This window comes from Halichoerus grypus, chromosome 7 (genome assembly GCF_964656455.1).
Source record: "Halichoerus grypus chromosome 7, mHalGry1.hap1.1, whole genome shotgun sequence".
Classification (NCBI taxonomy): domain Eukaryota; kingdom Metazoa; phylum Chordata; class Mammalia; order Carnivora; family Phocidae; genus Halichoerus; species Halichoerus grypus.
The window spans coordinates 39,796,140-39,812,853 of NC_135718.1; the positions used below are offsets into that span (position 1 = coordinate 39,796,140).

General features: G+C 50.9%; 1 protein-coding gene across 7 annotated transcripts in view; it reads left to right on the top strand.

Moving 5' to 3' along the window:
* The first annotated feature begins 4,167 nt into the window (after positions 1-4,167).
* Positions 4,168-16,714, top strand: part of VSTM4 (V-set and transmembrane domain containing 4) — a 99,850-nt gene continuing 87,303 nt past the window's right edge. For all 7 annotated transcript variants that reach the window (XR_013449712.1, XM_036103139.2, XM_078077455.1 and 4 more), the window contains exons 1-2: positions 4,168-4,265; positions 12,186-12,584. Coding sequence is in view for 6 of the 7 variants with exons in the window: in XM_036103139.2 (XP_035959032.1) it covers positions 4,211-4,265; positions 12,186-12,584 (454 nt within the window). In the remaining variant the exon portion in view is untranslated. The remainder of the gene's footprint in view (positions 4,266-12,185; positions 12,585-16,714) is intronic.

A 16,714-nucleotide genomic window follows, 5' to 3' on the forward strand; every position in this document is an offset into this window, starting at 1 on the left:
CATCTTGCTAAGGTGGCCCAAGCAAACTCACAAACTTTCCTTTCTTTCTCTTTACTAATTCGCTGATGCCCCCCTGAAATATTGATCGATGACTTACCATGTGCACACACTGCGTAGGACTGGGTTTCCAAGAGCTCAGTACTCAGCCCTCCCCTCATCTCAGAGAACTGACTGGGCGGTGGCATCTATTCCCAAGGCGTCCCACGTAGGCTCAAGGCTGAACCAGTTGTCTTTCTCTGGCTCTCCTCTCACTGTGAGTTACAGATCCTAAAATTCAACATTTCTCATGGATCTCCTGTCAACGGTTTTGGACATATTAGGCTCCCTATAGCCCCTTCCTCCAAACCTACTCTTCCCCTAGTGGTCCCTTGCTCTGTGATTCCTAGGGGACCTTCATGACGTCCCCCCTCCTTCAGTGGTACACACCATTGTTGATTTGAAGTACAAACTCCTGGGTCCACATCTCACTTCCCAGACACAACTGGTCTTCTAGGCCCCTTAGAAGCCACATATGAAACTTGAAAGTCCTGTGTCCTTTAGCCTCTGTGCTTTGACACACATTGCTCCCTCACCTGGAACAAACCCCTCACCCTCTTCTTTCAGGACTCTCCCAGTGTCCTTCCAAGTTCAGTTCAAGGGCTACCTTCATGTGAATGTTTCCAGCATGACTAGGAAGAGGAAGTGGGCATGGCCTCCATTGTGGTCAGTGATATAGACAACACATCTAGTTCTTTATCCTGCCCTCATTCCAATCCTTTCCTTCCGGAGCCTTCTAGAATCTGGGGCCATTTCTCTCTGCATCCAGCCAGACTGCAGATTCCCTAGCACAAAGCTCACGGTCACTGCTGAAGTCATGGAATGATCCCAATTTATCAGGGTCACCAGGGAGGTTGGTTTGGAGAAGCTATTTCTATCTAGATCTACTGTTAGGCTTACAGCTTCACACTCCTTCCCAGTGCACCTCACACCTCTTCCCTAGCTGTGCAGGGGACACATGCTCCAGGGTTCCACCATCACTAGCTCACGGCTTTTCCTTCTGCTTGGGATGACGCATCCTCCATAACCATGATCTCTTCTTTCATACCCTCCCCCAACCCCATCAGTCAGACCTAAAACCCTTTTTATCCAAAACCCACTCTTTGTTCACTCCCTCTCTGTGATAATTTGAGTGTGCAACTGACTGCTTTTGGTGGTGAAATGCTGGTGAGCAGTATGGAGGAGATCTCAAAAATTACTTGTATAAATCCAGACTGGAAAAGCAACCCAGAAATCTACCCAACTACTTAGAAGGAGGTGTTTACTTTTCCTTGGTGCTTTAGTTTAGGGATATATTTGCTGTACATGAAATCAAGGTGATTCCTGAACCATGCCATACTCTCATCTCAGACCCAAGTTTTAGCAGACAACTGTGTAAAGAAAGAAGAGAGAAGACCTCTACTCCTCCCCAGCCCGCCATGTCATAGCAGAATGCAGTAATTTCGAGGGAATTTGGATTTCTAAGATTCTTTTGGTGGTAACTGATAGAATCCAGATTAGTTGAGGAAGGCTTCCATGTCGTTCAGTGTCCACGAGGACCCATATCAACTTTAGAATAGTCTGAAATCCTCATCCAGAAACTCCAGACAGGGATTTTTAAAAGAGGTAATTAAAAAAATAATAATTGGCTTGCATTATTCTTCTAATTCAGAACACAGTCAGACCTGGTAGAACCAGGGGATGGATAAAAAAGTCAGTGGAGGATTTTCAAATCATCTTAAGCTTGTGAGGGAGTGGGCAGGGTGAAGACCGTTGCTACTGCGGTCCAGAGCAAACTGAAATAACGAGTCTCCTCTGGGTCACTGACTGTTTCTCCCTTGGAGAGTGGGTATATTTTCCCATTCCTGTGCCATGCAGCACAGGTCTTACTAAGACGGTCTGGTAGATTATTTGGGAAACTGAAAAGTACTGAGAGAGCACAGAGTTGAAAACAGAACAATGTCATATATCACAGAAGCACATGAAAAGCACTTTCCAACCCTAAATCTCCAGCATAGCACCGGAGAAAGCAAAGCCAAGGGTGGGCACTTAGGTCTACTGCTGGGTTGAATGTCTGCTCAGTCCTTTGGGGAGAGACTGATATTTAGACAAGATACAATGATCAAAGCAGGAATTGGCTCCTTCAAGTGTGGCCAACATGTGTAAGGGGCTCCTTCTACTTTCCATCAACTAGCAGAGTAAATTGCAAGCACGAAGTGTGAAGGGAGGTCACGGCAGACGCTGAGCAGTCCTGCCACCTCTGGCTCGCTGTCCACATGCTGGACAGTCAGGTGGACATGCCATTTTACATATGTCACCTTCATGTGCAAAGTGAACTGCAGAGATGTTACACTGCCCGAGGACCCACACTGTTACCCAGGGTCAGGTTCTGGTTGGCTTTCAGAACCAACACTCTTCTGGCACGAAGCCAAGGTCCCATGTCAGACACTCGGTGGCCCACAGAACCCTGGACAGGTCTGTGGTCCTCTTTGAGACTGAGCTTACTAATCTGAAAAATGGAGCCTGGGACCTCACAGGGATGGGGCATGAGGCTTAGTGGCTTACACATGCAAAGTGATTTCCAAGCTCTGGTCTGGAAGTCTCCTAGGAAAGTTTGCCTGGGATGTAGGATCCAATTTGACATGAGTTCTTGTCCTTGCTTCTTGTCTTTGGCTTCAGACCCAGAGACCTTGTAGCCAGCTCACCACCGACTCCTCAGGTCCTTTCAGCAGCCTGGCTGAAGTGTGGGGCCGCTCCCTCCAGTCTGGCTACCTTGATGGTCGGCCCAGTCACTGCAAGGGCCTGCTCTATGGAATGGTCTCCCAGCTAGAAAAATCCTATGGGGACCAGGGACCCTGAGAAATGCCTGGGATTTGGAGAGATCGCAAAGGCTTGCACCCACAGGTCTGAGCTGGGGGGGTGATGGTCCCTCTGGGACAGGCCCTGTGGCTCAGCACCAGAGGGCACCACCACCTCTCTCTCCATGCCTTCCCCACCCCTCCTCTGCCCTTAGAGGGAAAGAGATGGGGACCCTGTTCTCCTTCTGCAGGGACCCGCTCCCAAGCAGGACCCACCTTTTCCCCACAAAGACCTCCCCTGACAGACACTCACAGAACATAGCTAATATATACTGTTCTTGCTCTAGAGATGCTGGACTAACACATCAGTCGGGCTCAGACCCCAACTTTAGAACCATGGTGAAGAGACCAGTATTGGCTCAGAGTGACCTGGGCTGAGTGGTCTTGTCGCCACTCCCTCACTGTGTGACTGAGTCAGCTCCTTCATCTTCCTGCCTTGGCTTTCTTATCTATAATGATACTTGTAATAATAGTTGACATTCATGGACCAGGGGCCAGGGGCCCTGTCTTAACTGGAGCTGTCTCACTGATCTTAAACACCCCACGACGGATGTGCCTATTTCCCCATTGTACAGATGGAACAAACTGAGGCACATGGAGATAAAGGAGCTGTCCCAGGGTCTTACAGTGCCAGGATCCAGTAACATGGTGCAAAGTACTTAGCCCAGGCTGTGGCTGAGTGGACTCTGAGGGGTCATTCGTTTTAATAGTGTCCACACACTCTGAACTTGTCTGTGTGGACCCTCTCAGTTTTCCAAGATTTTCCAGCTCATCCCTGACATCCCCCACAACCAGTTCAGGGCAGCGGAAGAGGGCTTTTTCTCCCTCAGCTCCTCCTTGGCTCACAAAGGTCTCTGTGGAGAGACGGCAGAGGTCCGCTGGGAAGCAGGTTAGCCTCAAGTCCCATTAGCCACTGCATTTGGTGGCCGCCCCCCTGCCCCAACAGCCCCAAACTCCAACCGGCCTTCCCCTTAGCAATAACCGTCTGTGACGGAAAGAGACCGCGAAGCCCACTGCAGCTGTGCATTCCCGGCGTCCAGTAATCCCCTCTCAGAACCTCAGTTTTCTCATCTGTGAAATGGGGATGGCGACAAGGAGCTGCCCACAGGTCGCTGGGGGAGCCGATGGCGGTGGTGGTGGTGGGGGGGGGACGCCCGCCTGGCCCCTTGCGGCACGCGGCACCCAGCAGCCCGGGGCCAGCGCGGGCGGGCCGCGGGAGGGGCGGGACGGGGCCTGGGCCGGGGCCGGGGGCGGGCGCGGCACGGGGCGGGCTGGCGGCGGGGCCGGGCGGGCGGCGGCGCTGCTCGGGCGTCACAGCGCCGGGCGGCGGCGGGGAGATGCGGCTCCTGGCGCTGGCGGCGGCCGTGCTGCTGGCGCGGGCTCCGGCCCCGGGTAAGCGCGGCGGGGCCGGGCGCGCGGGTGGGGCGAGGGCAGCCCGCGCCGGGGAGGCCGGGGCTCGGGGCCGGGGCCTGGCGGGGAGGCCCTACCGCCTCCCGGGCCGCCCCCTCCCCGTCCGCGCCCGGCGGGCCGGGGCTCCGCGGGTCCCTGTGGCCGCGCCAGCCCCGCGAAGCGCGGCGGCGCCTCCCCGGCTCCCCGCGGCGGCCGTGCGGGGCCCCCTTCCTGCCTCCGCGGGGCCCACTCGCAACAGCCCCCGCGCCCTCCCGGGGCCGGGCCTTAGGGGGCAAGATTGAAGCAGGGACGCGCCGGCCCTAGCTGTTGGCTTGCTTGCTTGCTTGCTTTCTCCACGACAGTCAGGACCCACAACTGTTGGCAGGTTAGGCTGGCAGCAACTTTCCTCTACCTCTGCGGAGAGTGTCTCCGACCCGGTCGGGAGGGCTGGATCTGCCCCAGCAACCCGGGGCTTGTCGGCGGGCGCTTTGCGAGAGCAGGCCCGGTGCGACACGGTGTCCGCGCCTGGAAGACGTGGGACCCTTTACCCGAACACCCTGCTTTAGGACAGCCTCTGCCTGCACTGCTGGCTCTCTCTTGGGATTGCTGCTCTCACTTCCGAGTTGCTGAAGAAGCGTCTCTCTTGATTCCCCGAGCCCTTCCCGCCTGCCTCGGAGCTGAAAAGTCCACGCTGGCGAGAATAATAATCAATAATGAATATTTCGTTGGCTCTTACATTTCCTGGGTGCCTGTTGGGGGCCAGGTGTCCTGCTACACACTGTCTCATTTAATCACAACAACGCTTTAAAGTAATCATGACAAGAGCAAAATTTATATATCCAGGTGCCTTGCAAACATTAACTCAATTTGCCAGTAACCTCTGGAGGAGGTGCTGTTAGTATCCCCATTTTATAAATGAGGAAACTGAGGCTCAGGCCCAGGAATCGACTTGGCTTAAGTCAGGAGGCTTGTGAGTTGTGGAGCAGGGATTTGAACCCAGGGAGCCTGGCTCTCCAGTGTGCTCAGCAGGTCTAAGCTGTGTTTCATAAGTAAGGACGCTGATGGTCAGAGTTAAGTGGTTTTCCAAGGGTGACCCAGCTCCCAAGTGGTCGAGCTGGCGTATGAGCCGGCATAGATCAGAGCGTGAGGAGGAGGGACTTGGATCACAGTGGGGAGAACTTCACCCCTTGTCCCCTGGCTACCAGGGCAGCGGGGTTTCTGGTGAATCTGAAATCGGTGCTCTGGGAAATGCTTTTGTCATCCTTGTCATTGTCTTGGCTGATAGTGACTGGAGGTTTGACTGGGACGTTGACTGGGATGGTTGGGCCAGGACAGCTCTGGTGGAGTAGCCAGCAGCCAAGAGGATGCAAGGGGGCACGAGGGTCCTCAGCCCCCCGCCCCCCAGGCTCCCGACCACCTTCCTGATCACAGGTGCTATCAAGGAGGGCACCCCCAGAGAGTGACTTTTGGGGAGGGTGGGGAGTCAAGGACATTTTTGTGTTTTCAGGAGACTTCAGGAGGCTTGAGAGCTGCAATTCGGGATCCTTTATAGAGTCTGCCCTGGCTGTGCCCAAGGCCATGGGGTGGATTATCATGACAGCCCTGGCCACGATCCCCCCCGGCGGGCCTGTCAGAGCTGCTTTGTACCTAGTTCCGGACTCTTTACCGCTGCACTTTCCTACTTCTTGATTTGGGGACAGAGTGGGACCTTAGCAGTTATGTGGTTCAACCCCTCATTTTATAAGAAAGGAAACCGAGGGCCAAATATTTACCCAAAGCCAAGCTGTGGTCCAGAGTGGTGGTTGAGAGTCGCCTTTGAAGCCACATGGCTTGTGTTCAAATTCCAGCTCTGCCGTGTTCTGTGTGAGCTTGAGCAGTGGGCTTTGCTTCTCTGTGAGGCAGCCCTCTTCTCTGTAAAATGAGGATAATCATAGTATGAGGATCAATTGGGAAAATAAACCTAAAGCGCTTAGAACACTGCTTGGCATAGAGTGGTAGCCTTTATCGTTGGTCAGGGTCCCGTGTTTGTCCCGGATGAGAGCTATTTTCAGGGGATGGGCTTAATGTGGATTCAACACCCCATAGGCTAGGTCTCATAGCACCTCTGCTTGGTGCTTGATAAATACAGGCTCCCAGTGCCTTGGGTTTTTAAATAATACAAATGTATTTCTTTCAGAGATTTATTTGTCATGAATTCAGACTATCTTTTTGCTAAGAATGAGATTTTTGCTGCTGATTGGTACGCATGATTTGCATTCTTTATACATGCAGACACTTCTGGCTGAGTGGGGTCAGGGAAGAAAGAGACCCTGGGGAGCTGAAGGCTGAGTTGGAGTTAATGACATAAAATTCAGGGCAGCAGTCAGAGGAATGATCTGAGTGAGAGGGAGCAGTTTCTTCAGGACAGAGAAGGAGCGCGGGGCACAGAGCCACTAGCCCATCGCTGGTGGCCATACCCCCTCTAGGTCCCAGGCCAGGTGGGTGCCTTGTTTCTGTTAGAAGTCCTACACTCCCCTGCAGCTGGAAATTGCCCTCCTCCGCTGCGTGGCCAGTGCTAGAGGCAGAGACAGAGGCTCTGTACTGGATGAGTAGGTTGTATACTGTTTGGTATACAAACAGCTTCTTCCGAGCTGTTTTCAGAGCTGTGTTAGTCCTTCTCACGACAGTATCCAAACGGGAGCCAGAGGGTTAGACCCCAGAAATCCTGTCCACAGGAATTTAATTCGTGGAGGTGCCTATATTCATCTATAGGCGGAATCAGCTACATAATTTGTGGGATCCAACGCAACATGAAAATGTGGGGTCCTTGATTCAAAAATTTCAAGAGAGTGACAGCGGAGATGAAGCCAAGCAGTGGGCCCTTCCAAGTGCAGGGCCCTGGATGACTGTGGATCGTACACCCAAGAAGCCCACCCTGCTCACAGGTCGGCGTGTGTCACTTTCTGTTGCCCTCCCCTGCCTAGCTTTCAGAGCTTATAGACGAATATCAGTATTTTGAAGGTGTTTCCTCATTGGAGCCTACACTCACCTTGCCAGGCATTATTTTCCAATTTTTCAGACGAGGAGAGCCTCATATCTAATGGCACCAAGTTTCTAGCCCTGCTGTATTAAATACCAACCCCCGGCTCTCTGCCCAGCCCCACCAAGCCACTGGGAAGGCCTGGGCTATGAGAATCCCAGTGCCCAGCCCACATGGGGGAGGGTTCCTTGTGGCCAGAATCCCGTTTGCTCTGTTTCATTCAGCCTCTTCCCTCCCAAAGTTGTCATATTCCTCCTTTAAGAACTGGCCTTGGAGGGGTCCTTATAGGGGTGGAGATCTGGGTCTGAGATCGGCTGGCAGGCCCCGTGGCTTTCTGGGCCACTGTGTGGTGCCCTTCACCAGAGGGCGCTGTGCTTTCTCCCTCCAGCCTACACTAGGTTCCTTGTGCCCCAGGGTCTTTGCACAGGTGGCACCCCCTCTCTCCCAGGAAGGTCACTCTTTTCTACTCTCCTGATTTTTTTAAAAAAATATTTTATTTATTTATTTGACACACAGAGAGAGAGAGCGCAAGGGCACAAGCAGTGGGGGGGGGGCAGGCAGAGGGAGAGGGAAAAGCAGGGAGCCCCATGTGGGGCTCAATCCCAGGACCCTGAGATCATGACCTGAGCCAAAGGCCAGATGCTTAACTGACTGAGCCACCCAGGCACACCTACTCTCCTGAATTTTATGTCATTTACCCCAACTCAGCCTTTAGCTCCCGGTCACCTCCCCAGAGTCTCCTTCTTCCCTGACCCCACCACAGACTAGATCGGGATCTTGCCCTGATTTTTTTTAAAGCCTTGCACCTTTTCCCTGTAGCATGTGACACTGTTTGCCGTTCCTCCTGTGTCGTTTTCCCCCGGGACCAGCTGCCTTGCCCACTGGACTGTCAGCTCCATGAGGTTAGGAATGCTGTCTTCTTTTTTTTTTTTTTTAAGATTTTATTTATTTATTTGACAGAGAGAGAGGAACACAAGCAGGCGGAGTGGGAGAGGGAGAAGCAGGCTTCCCGCTGAGGAGGGAGCCCGATGCGGGGCTCGATCCCAGGACCCTGGGATCACGACCCGAGCAGAAGGCAGACGCTTAACAACTGAGCCACCCAGGTGCCCCAGGAATGCTGTCTTCTTTGTGTAGTGCCTGGCTCAATGCTGTTGCTCAGCAAGTATTTGTTGAGTGATTAGCAAAGCATAGGCTGGGACAGAAGCTGGAGGAAGTGGGAACTCTGGGTGGAGAGGTGCCTGCGGCGGGGGCCGGTGGGGGTAGGGGAGTCTACCTCCCATCTCACTTCCCTGCAAGGCAGGGTCACAAAGCAAGAAATTCAGTTCTTCTCTGGGTAAGAATGACTTTTTGACAATTCTCCATCCTAGGCCAGGAGAGGGGAGACCACCCTGCCCGGAGGGTGACACCCATCCTGTCCTGTCATGTAGCTGGCTTGGCCCTTGTTTGTTTGGCTTGCCCCTCTGCCCTGTAGGTGGGTATATTTTCTATCATTCAGACAGAGGCAGAAGAGAAAGGCCTGGACTCCTACGGGCACCGCCTTCTGGTCAGCCTGACTCCATACGTTGGTTGGTGTTGCCCTTGCTTCCCACCGTGCTGACTCCCACCTGCTGTGTTCTCTGCTGAGCCTTAGGGGCCCTGCTGGCTGCAGCCGGGCAGATGCTGTGTGATGCTGTTTTTTCTAGTATTTAACCAAATATCCAGCTCAGCTGACCTCTGCTAAGCCCTGGGGCCTCTACCTGCACTTTTCCGCCTCCTTCCCCAGGCTGGCGCGGGAGCTGTGTTCGCTGGGTTTTAACTAGAACCAAAGAGAGGGTACTACTGGGAACACCTGGCTCTCAAGGAAGGCTCATTGCAGGCCTGGGGCCCCCTGAGAGCCCATGTCCTCTAGCAAAGCTTTATGCCCCTGAAGGGCCCTTGGCCCTGAATTTCGGTCATCCTCCAGCCATGCCTTTGAGTTGAAAGTGGGTGTAAATATCTGGGTTGGTGGCAGACGTAGGGCCAAACGAGCCTTCCTTCCTGTGAACAAGGTTGTATGGCTCGCTGGGGTTGTCGGAACAAAGTGCCACGGACTGGGGGACTTAAACAACACACATTTATTTCCCATTGTCCTGGAGGCCTGAAATGTGAGCTCGAGGTATTGGGAGGGTTGGTTTCTCTCAAGGCTCCCTGTTTGGCTTGCAGATGGCCGTATTCTCCCTGTGTCCTCACATGGGCTACCTTCTGTGTGTGCACGTATCGTGCCCAAGTTCCTCTTATAAGGACACTGCACATGTTGGATTAAGGCCCTCTCTAATAGCTCCATTTTAACTTAATCACCTCTAGAAAGGTCCTATCTCCAAATACAGTCACATTCTGAGGAGTGGGGATTTGGGCTTCCAACATATAAATTTGGGGTCACAATTCAATCCACAACAGGGGTCTTTGCACTTTGGTGGGAGAAGCATGCGTGGACCATTTGTAAGAGAACATGGGGCTGAATGAAGGTGGAGAGGCGCCCTGGTAAAGAGAAAAGGAAGGGTCCTTTGAGGCAGATGGTTTGGTCCATTGGCTTTCCCGGGAGCTGCTGACTCCTGGTCTGAGCTGCAGAAGTGGAAGGGTTACTCGTTTGCCTCTAGGATGGAATCTGGCTTCCCATGGGGACTGAGCACTTGGCACATTCTCCTGGTTTCAGTCACTATAAATAATCCCTCCTTCACTCGGCGTTAATAGGAGGAGACTGGGGTGTGGGGTCTGGGCTCTCTCATCCCACCCATCTTGTTTCAATTTCCTGCCTTCCCCAGTTCTCCCCTTGACTCCAGTGGGGGGCCCTTGGGGGCGGGTAAAGCTGGGCTTCAGTTCTGGAAGCCAGCTGCCGCTCTCTGCGGCTCTCCTCCTGCCGATCCCCAGGCAGCTGTTGGAGCAGGTCAGCCTGGTGTCCCGGCTGTGGCCCATGGGGACTTCAGACAGGGCCTTAGCAGTCAGGAGGGACTTGGGCTAATTTAATATGGCGTCTGGGCAAGGTGTAGGGCAGATGGGCGAGATGCAAGGGGGACAGCGGGGAGCATTCCCTCCTCTTTTGTCCTACGTGAGCGATTTCTGTCACAGGGAGATTGTTACTAGAGAATGTGCACCTTCCTTGGTTGCTGATGCTCTTCATTCCTGCAGTATCTCGCTGGACTGGCTTTATCCTTTGTCACTGTAGGCATAGAAGATCTCATTCTTTTCCACAAGGAGAGTCCAGCCCAGCACCAACCTTTTTCTTGTGAATTTATGTCCATCTGTTTTTTAAGGTAACAAAAGATTATCATGATGTGGTAAAACTGAGTGATGGCCCCCAACGATGTCTGGGTCCTAATTCCTGGAACCTGTGAATATTACCTTATGTGGCAAAAGGTACTTTATGGATGTGATTAAGTTAAGGATCTTGGAGTGTCCTGGAGTATCCTGGTGGGCCTGGCATCTGAGAGATGGGAAAGAAAATTAGAGAAAATTGACCCTTCCATCATTCTCTGAACGTATTCAGTTTATGAACTCAATAGTGGAAGCCATATAGGAGGATGAGCTTATTGCCTGGACTTTTACCATGAAGAATATTTTTCACGGGAGTCTTTCCCACCCCGACAGAGATAGGGCCTCACCTTGTTGACTCACGGCCTCTTCCTAGTGGAGGGTTCAAGTCTTTCCTGATCTCTTTTTATCCTTCCTCCTTGCTTACCTGCAGCATTGGCCAGAGTTCAAAGCTTTTGGTGACCCTCACATCAGGACCCAAGCCCCTTCTTGTGACGAGAGGTGACATTTGGGGCTTGAGATACCCCAGGGACCCCTGCTTGTGTGGTGGGGCAGGCAGGGGGTGGTGCTTACTGCTGTTGGGCAGTTGGCAGTGCAGGGGGAGGATGTGGGACCTGGGGTGAAGACAGCCCTGCTGTCAGGTTCTGGGCATCCTGTGTGGAAACATCCTTTCTGGGCTCCGCCTTCCAGCTGACGGCTCCAGCGGTGAGCTCCAGGGCAGGACGGCCACACTGCTCGGTCCCTGTTGTCACCATGTAGTGAGTCTCCCAGGGGGAGGTCTCTGTGTGAGGTCCTCTGGTCTGTCTGGTCTGAGTGGGTGTTGGGGTGGCTCCCTCCAAGGTCAGCTTGGGGGGCAGAAGGGCAGTTCAGGAGGGGCAGCCCTTGGGAGTGGATCTAGTGAAGAAAACAAAGGACGGGATGTAGTAGACCAGGTCTGGAATTTTGGAGCATCTTTTGAGTTGTTGGGGGGTTCTCCCACTCCTCCCTGTTCCTGGGTTTGTTCATTCTTTATTCCTGCACTGCAGCTCTGAGACCGTGGACCTAAGTGCACAAAAGACTTAGAGCAAGACACCGAGAAACCTCTGCTGCCCCAGCTCCTCGGTACTAGTTCAATGCCTGCCTGACTAGCACTGATGCTCTGCCTTGGTTACAGTGGGAATCACGGAGACAGGGCAAGGGGCTTGGAAGGGCGGCTCCTGGACCCACAGCACTGCCACCTCAGGCAGGTGATGAAACTGATCTAAAGTGACCCTGGGAGGCAGGTGGATGGGATATGGGCTGGAAATTTTTAAGGGATTCCAAAAACCCAAATCTTTATGTGAAATGTCCTGAGTGTTAAATGTCAGCAACTAATTAAAGAAAATTTTCAACTATGTCTGGGCCAGGTGGTCAGTGGCATCTCATGTGGGTGGGATTGTCCCATGGATGAGGACATGGGAGCCCACAGAAACCCCCTGTCCCCGCCATGCTCCAGAAGGAGTCCTCCTGTCCACCACGGAGGCACAGAGTGAGTGTGGAGGGGATCAGGGTGGCCTGCCCCTCTGGCCACGCAGTTGGCTCCCGGAGAAAAGATGCACTGTGTGTCCTTCTGGGGAAAGGCAGTGGCCATGCTCATTTTCTTCCTTTTTTCTCTGCAGAGGTGTGTGGGGCCCTCAATGTCACCGTGTCCCCGGGGCCTGTGGTTGACTACCTGGAGGGGGAAAATGCCACTCTTCTCTGCCATGTCTCCCAGAAGAGACGGAAGGACAGCTTGCTGGCCGTGCGCTGGTTCTTTGCACGCCCCAACTCCCCGGAAGCCTTGATGGTTAAGATGACCAAGCTCCGGGTGGTGCAGTACTATGGGAATTACAGCCGCAGCGCCTTCCGGCAGAGGCTGTGCCTCCTTGAGGAGAGGCGCGGGGCACTCTACACGCTCTCGGTTTTGACCCTCCGGCCAGCAGATCAAGGGCATTATGTCTGCAAAGTCCAGGAAATTAGCAAGCACAGGAATAAGTGGACTGCCTGGTCCAACGGCTCCTCAGCGACGGAAATGAGAGGTAAGAGCATATCCGCTCTTTGGGGAGAGATGGGGGGACAGATCAGTGGTCCTTCCTCTAATCGGCGAGGTAGGGGCCCCCAGATGGCTCTGCTGGGCTAGAATGCATTTTCATGGCCTCTGTGGGCCATGTGAACCAGGTTGTGGGGATGAGGATAGATCTTTCCTTGGACACTGGGGCTAACATGGAAGTAAGGAGAGGAAGGAGCAAGTGCCTGGCCCCATTCTGCCCAACATAGCCCTGGGCAAAACCTTCATGTCTAAAAGATTGGACTGGCTGTGTGTGTGCTTTGCCCCCAGCTCAGGTCTGTGCAGCCTTGGTTGCTTTGGCTGGAGGGTGCTGGGCATCCCCTGGAGGAGGCATGCATCAGGAGGTCCTGATGTCAGTTTCCAGGCCTCTGAGCAGGGCAGGCTGGTGGCTCTGATCTGTTGCCTAGAGGAACTGATCCAAGCCCCAGGCAACATCTCCCTGAGAAATTCATCTGAAAGTGGGCAGAGGACCAGAGGTAGCCCACCCTTCCTGGAGAAAGATTGGAGGCATGGGCCGTGTTCTGGAACATCTTAGCTACCAAGCACCATATTCGAAGGTTATCATTTTTTATCACAAATGTTCTACAGTTTTAATAAGACTTGCTATTGTGTGCTAAATATTACATTTTTTATTGTTTTGAACTTGAATTTGGTCTGGTACAAGATAAAGAGGATCACAAAGTAAAGCTGATGGTCCCAAGTGTGAGAAAGAATCTGATATTATTATATGCATGTAATATAATATTAAAAGCATTAGTGATTTTTTTTTTTTTTTTAAAGATTTTATTTATTTATTTGACAGAGAGAGAGATAGCGAGAGAGGGAACACAAGCAGGGGGAGTGGGAGAGGGAGAAGCAGGCCTCCCACGGAGCAGGGAGCCTGATGTGGGACTCGATCCCAGGACCCTGGGATCATGACTTGAGCCGAAGGCAGATGCTTAACGACTGAGCCACCCAGGCGCCCAGTGATGTTGTTTTGATAAGCTTTTTTTGAAGGGATAAAACTCAGTTGTGAAGAGGTTGTTTTGTTTTTTTTTTTTTTGATAGAAGGAGAAAGGGTATTTTTAATATCCTGCATGAATAAGGGACATGTTAAAGTAGATAATTTATGTAGATAGTGGTTAGTACAACTTTATTTGCCTTTGGAGTTTGCTCATTATAATCTTCTAAAGCATGGAATGATGTATTATCTGAAATGTGCACTTTTTCTCCCTAAGCAAATTCATTCAAGAAAACAAATGACTATTAGTATAAATATATCTTTTGGCACAGAAAACAGAAAAATGCATCAGATGACCATGGGCTGAGGAGGGAATCCACTCTGAATATCACTTAGCTCTGAAACATAAGATCTTATACATGTCCTTTTTATGTTTATGTCACCGTATATTCTGGAACTGTACATTACACCTCTTGGTAGTGAGGACTCTGTGCAAATTAAAATAGATGAAAACGTTCCCTGCTTTCAAGTGCAGTCATCTAGTTCATTATTTAATGTGAATCTACTTTCATTGAAGGTGGGTTCCTTCTAGAACATTTATTTAGGTACTTGCTCCCCGAATCTGAGGTGGTTCATAAGGTTTCACTGGAAATACAGACCCTTGTCCCCCTTCTCCCCCTCCCCCCCCTTCCTCCTGTTTCCGCTCTCTTCTCCGAACCTCCTTTCTCTTCTTTCTCTCCTTTTCTTTCCATCTCCTGGTCCTCTCATTTCTATTCTTCCCCTCCTCCCTCCCCTTCCCTTCACTTACTCTTTTCTTCCTCCTCTTCCCCTTGTCTCTCAGTCTGTCTGCCTCATGCTCATCCCCCTCAGGCCCTGGAAGTTGTTCTAATCTCAAAGCAGAGCTGGGCTTCCCTGGCTGCATCTGCTCAACCTCAGAGCCTCCCCCTCCTCACACTGTCTCAGCCTCTGGGCAGGGCTGTGGTTTTTCGACGGGACAATTGGAAACCTTAGGAAGTGATGACCATACCTTCTAGAACATTCCACGTAGGCTTCAAGGGGACTCCACCAGGAGGGTTAAGAAAAGGTGACTCTACATAAATGACCTGAAAGCAGACTGTCTTGTTTAGGTTGGAACATGTCCACCCCAGGCTGGGGGGGAGCGTGCGGAAGCTTGGCTCACTAGTCCTTCCTGGGCAAGGCACGGAACAGGCCCGTGGCTCCAGCCTCCCAGGACACCATTTCCCCAGGCCCTTTTCCTTGCTCATTTCCAGGGGCCATGTTTTCCTAAATCTTCATCTCATATTAATAATTGTTTTATGGAAAACCAGAACAAAACCAAACACAATGAAAAGTTCTGTGGGCAAATACTTTTGGGTGATAACACTGAATAGCAATTCTCAGAAGTGTTTTTTGCAGTGAGTGCCTTTCCTCCTCTGGGCTCCAGAGCCCCTCTGTCCTCGGGAACTCAACTTTGCTCTCCTTCCTGCAGGCTTCTGAAGCCATTCACAGGAGAGGGGAAATTTTCTCAGGAATGTTTTTAACACTACCGCTCTCCCCTGCCCTTGACCACGGACTGTCACACTCTCCTTGCACTGTTCTTAATGTGAGATAAAATTGCTGGTCTTCCACTGTAAACTCCCAGGAAGAATGGTTGGCACGTGGTGTCTTCTCGTCTCACTGTTGCAAAAGGAGGTTGACTCTTGCTGTGTCTTGAGGGGGTGGTTCCTGGCAGGTGTCACAGCAGTGTAGCCTGGTCCCCAAATGTTGGCTGTTTTCTATTGCAAAAATAATATAGTTCAAGTAGAGATATGTGAAGAAATATTGACAGGGCTTAAAGAAGAAAATAAAAATGGCTTGCAATATCTCCACCCAGGCATAACTTAACATTTCAGTGTAGATCCTTCCAATCACTTGTATGCAAATAAAAATTAAAAACCTAATTCCTCTCATACCCTAAGTACTATTTTCTGACTGGCTGTTCTCATGTTACTAGAGTGTGCACATTTTCCCATGTTGTTAAATATGCTTCCATCGCGTAATTTTAATGGCAGGATAGTATTCCATGATGGGGACGTATCACAATTTATCTTTCCCATTACTGTTATTGGACAGTTAAGTCGTTCGAAATTCTTGTCAATAAATCTCCATAAATGTCCCTGTCTTTAGAATAAAGTCCTGGAAATAAGATTGCTGGGTCCAAAGGTATATTCAATTTAATGATTGATATAATTTAGGCTGATAACAATTTAAGGAGGTGAATTGACCTCTAGAATAGTTAATGAATTTATATTCCCACCAGCATTGAAAATGCCTTTTTCCTATGGATTGGTTCTATGTAATATAGACTTTTTAGGGATAATGATGAGGAGGAGGAAGAGGAGGGGACTAGGAATGCCTGGTATACAGTTGACCCTCAATAAGTACTTGATGAATGAATGAAATGCTCTTTGATAGCAGCATTTCTTGCTACCAATACTTTGAGGTAGGCAAGACTTGGTGGATAATGTCACCTTCTCTGGGAGAAGTCACCTCTCTTTCCCTTGGCCTATTCCAATTGTACATCTCATGCAAGGCCCTTGTCCATCCTTCCTCTTTCCTCAGGACTTATTTGTGTATGCTAGCCCACAGAGATCTGTCTTACATCCTAACATCCTCAGGTGTACACCATCCCCAGAGGTCATCATCATCAATGGTGTGGTCTGCATCCATCAAGTCCCTCTTGTGTGGGCATTTAATGCACACCCACACATATATTCCAACAACACTACACTTCATGCTTTACAAGTATTGCTGATGATGTTATTTACACTTTTTCGTAATTGATATTACATAGCCAGACAACACCAAACTGCATGCCATCATTCCCCTAGTGATGAAGTCTCACGAAACTTCCAATTTTTCATTAACACAACAAGTGCTTCAGTGAACATCATTCTACACATTTTCAAGTGCATCTGTTGGATTCCTGGAAAGAGAATTGCTGGGCCTAAGGCTATGCATATTTAAATTTTTAATAGATAATGCCCATAGGGTCTCCAAAAAGATTTTACAAATTTATACTCTGACCATCATTGCATGATAGGGTCTATTTCCCTGAAGCCTCATTACCAATGGATGTTATTAATCTTTTTCATTATCCCAATGATGGGAAAAAGAATATT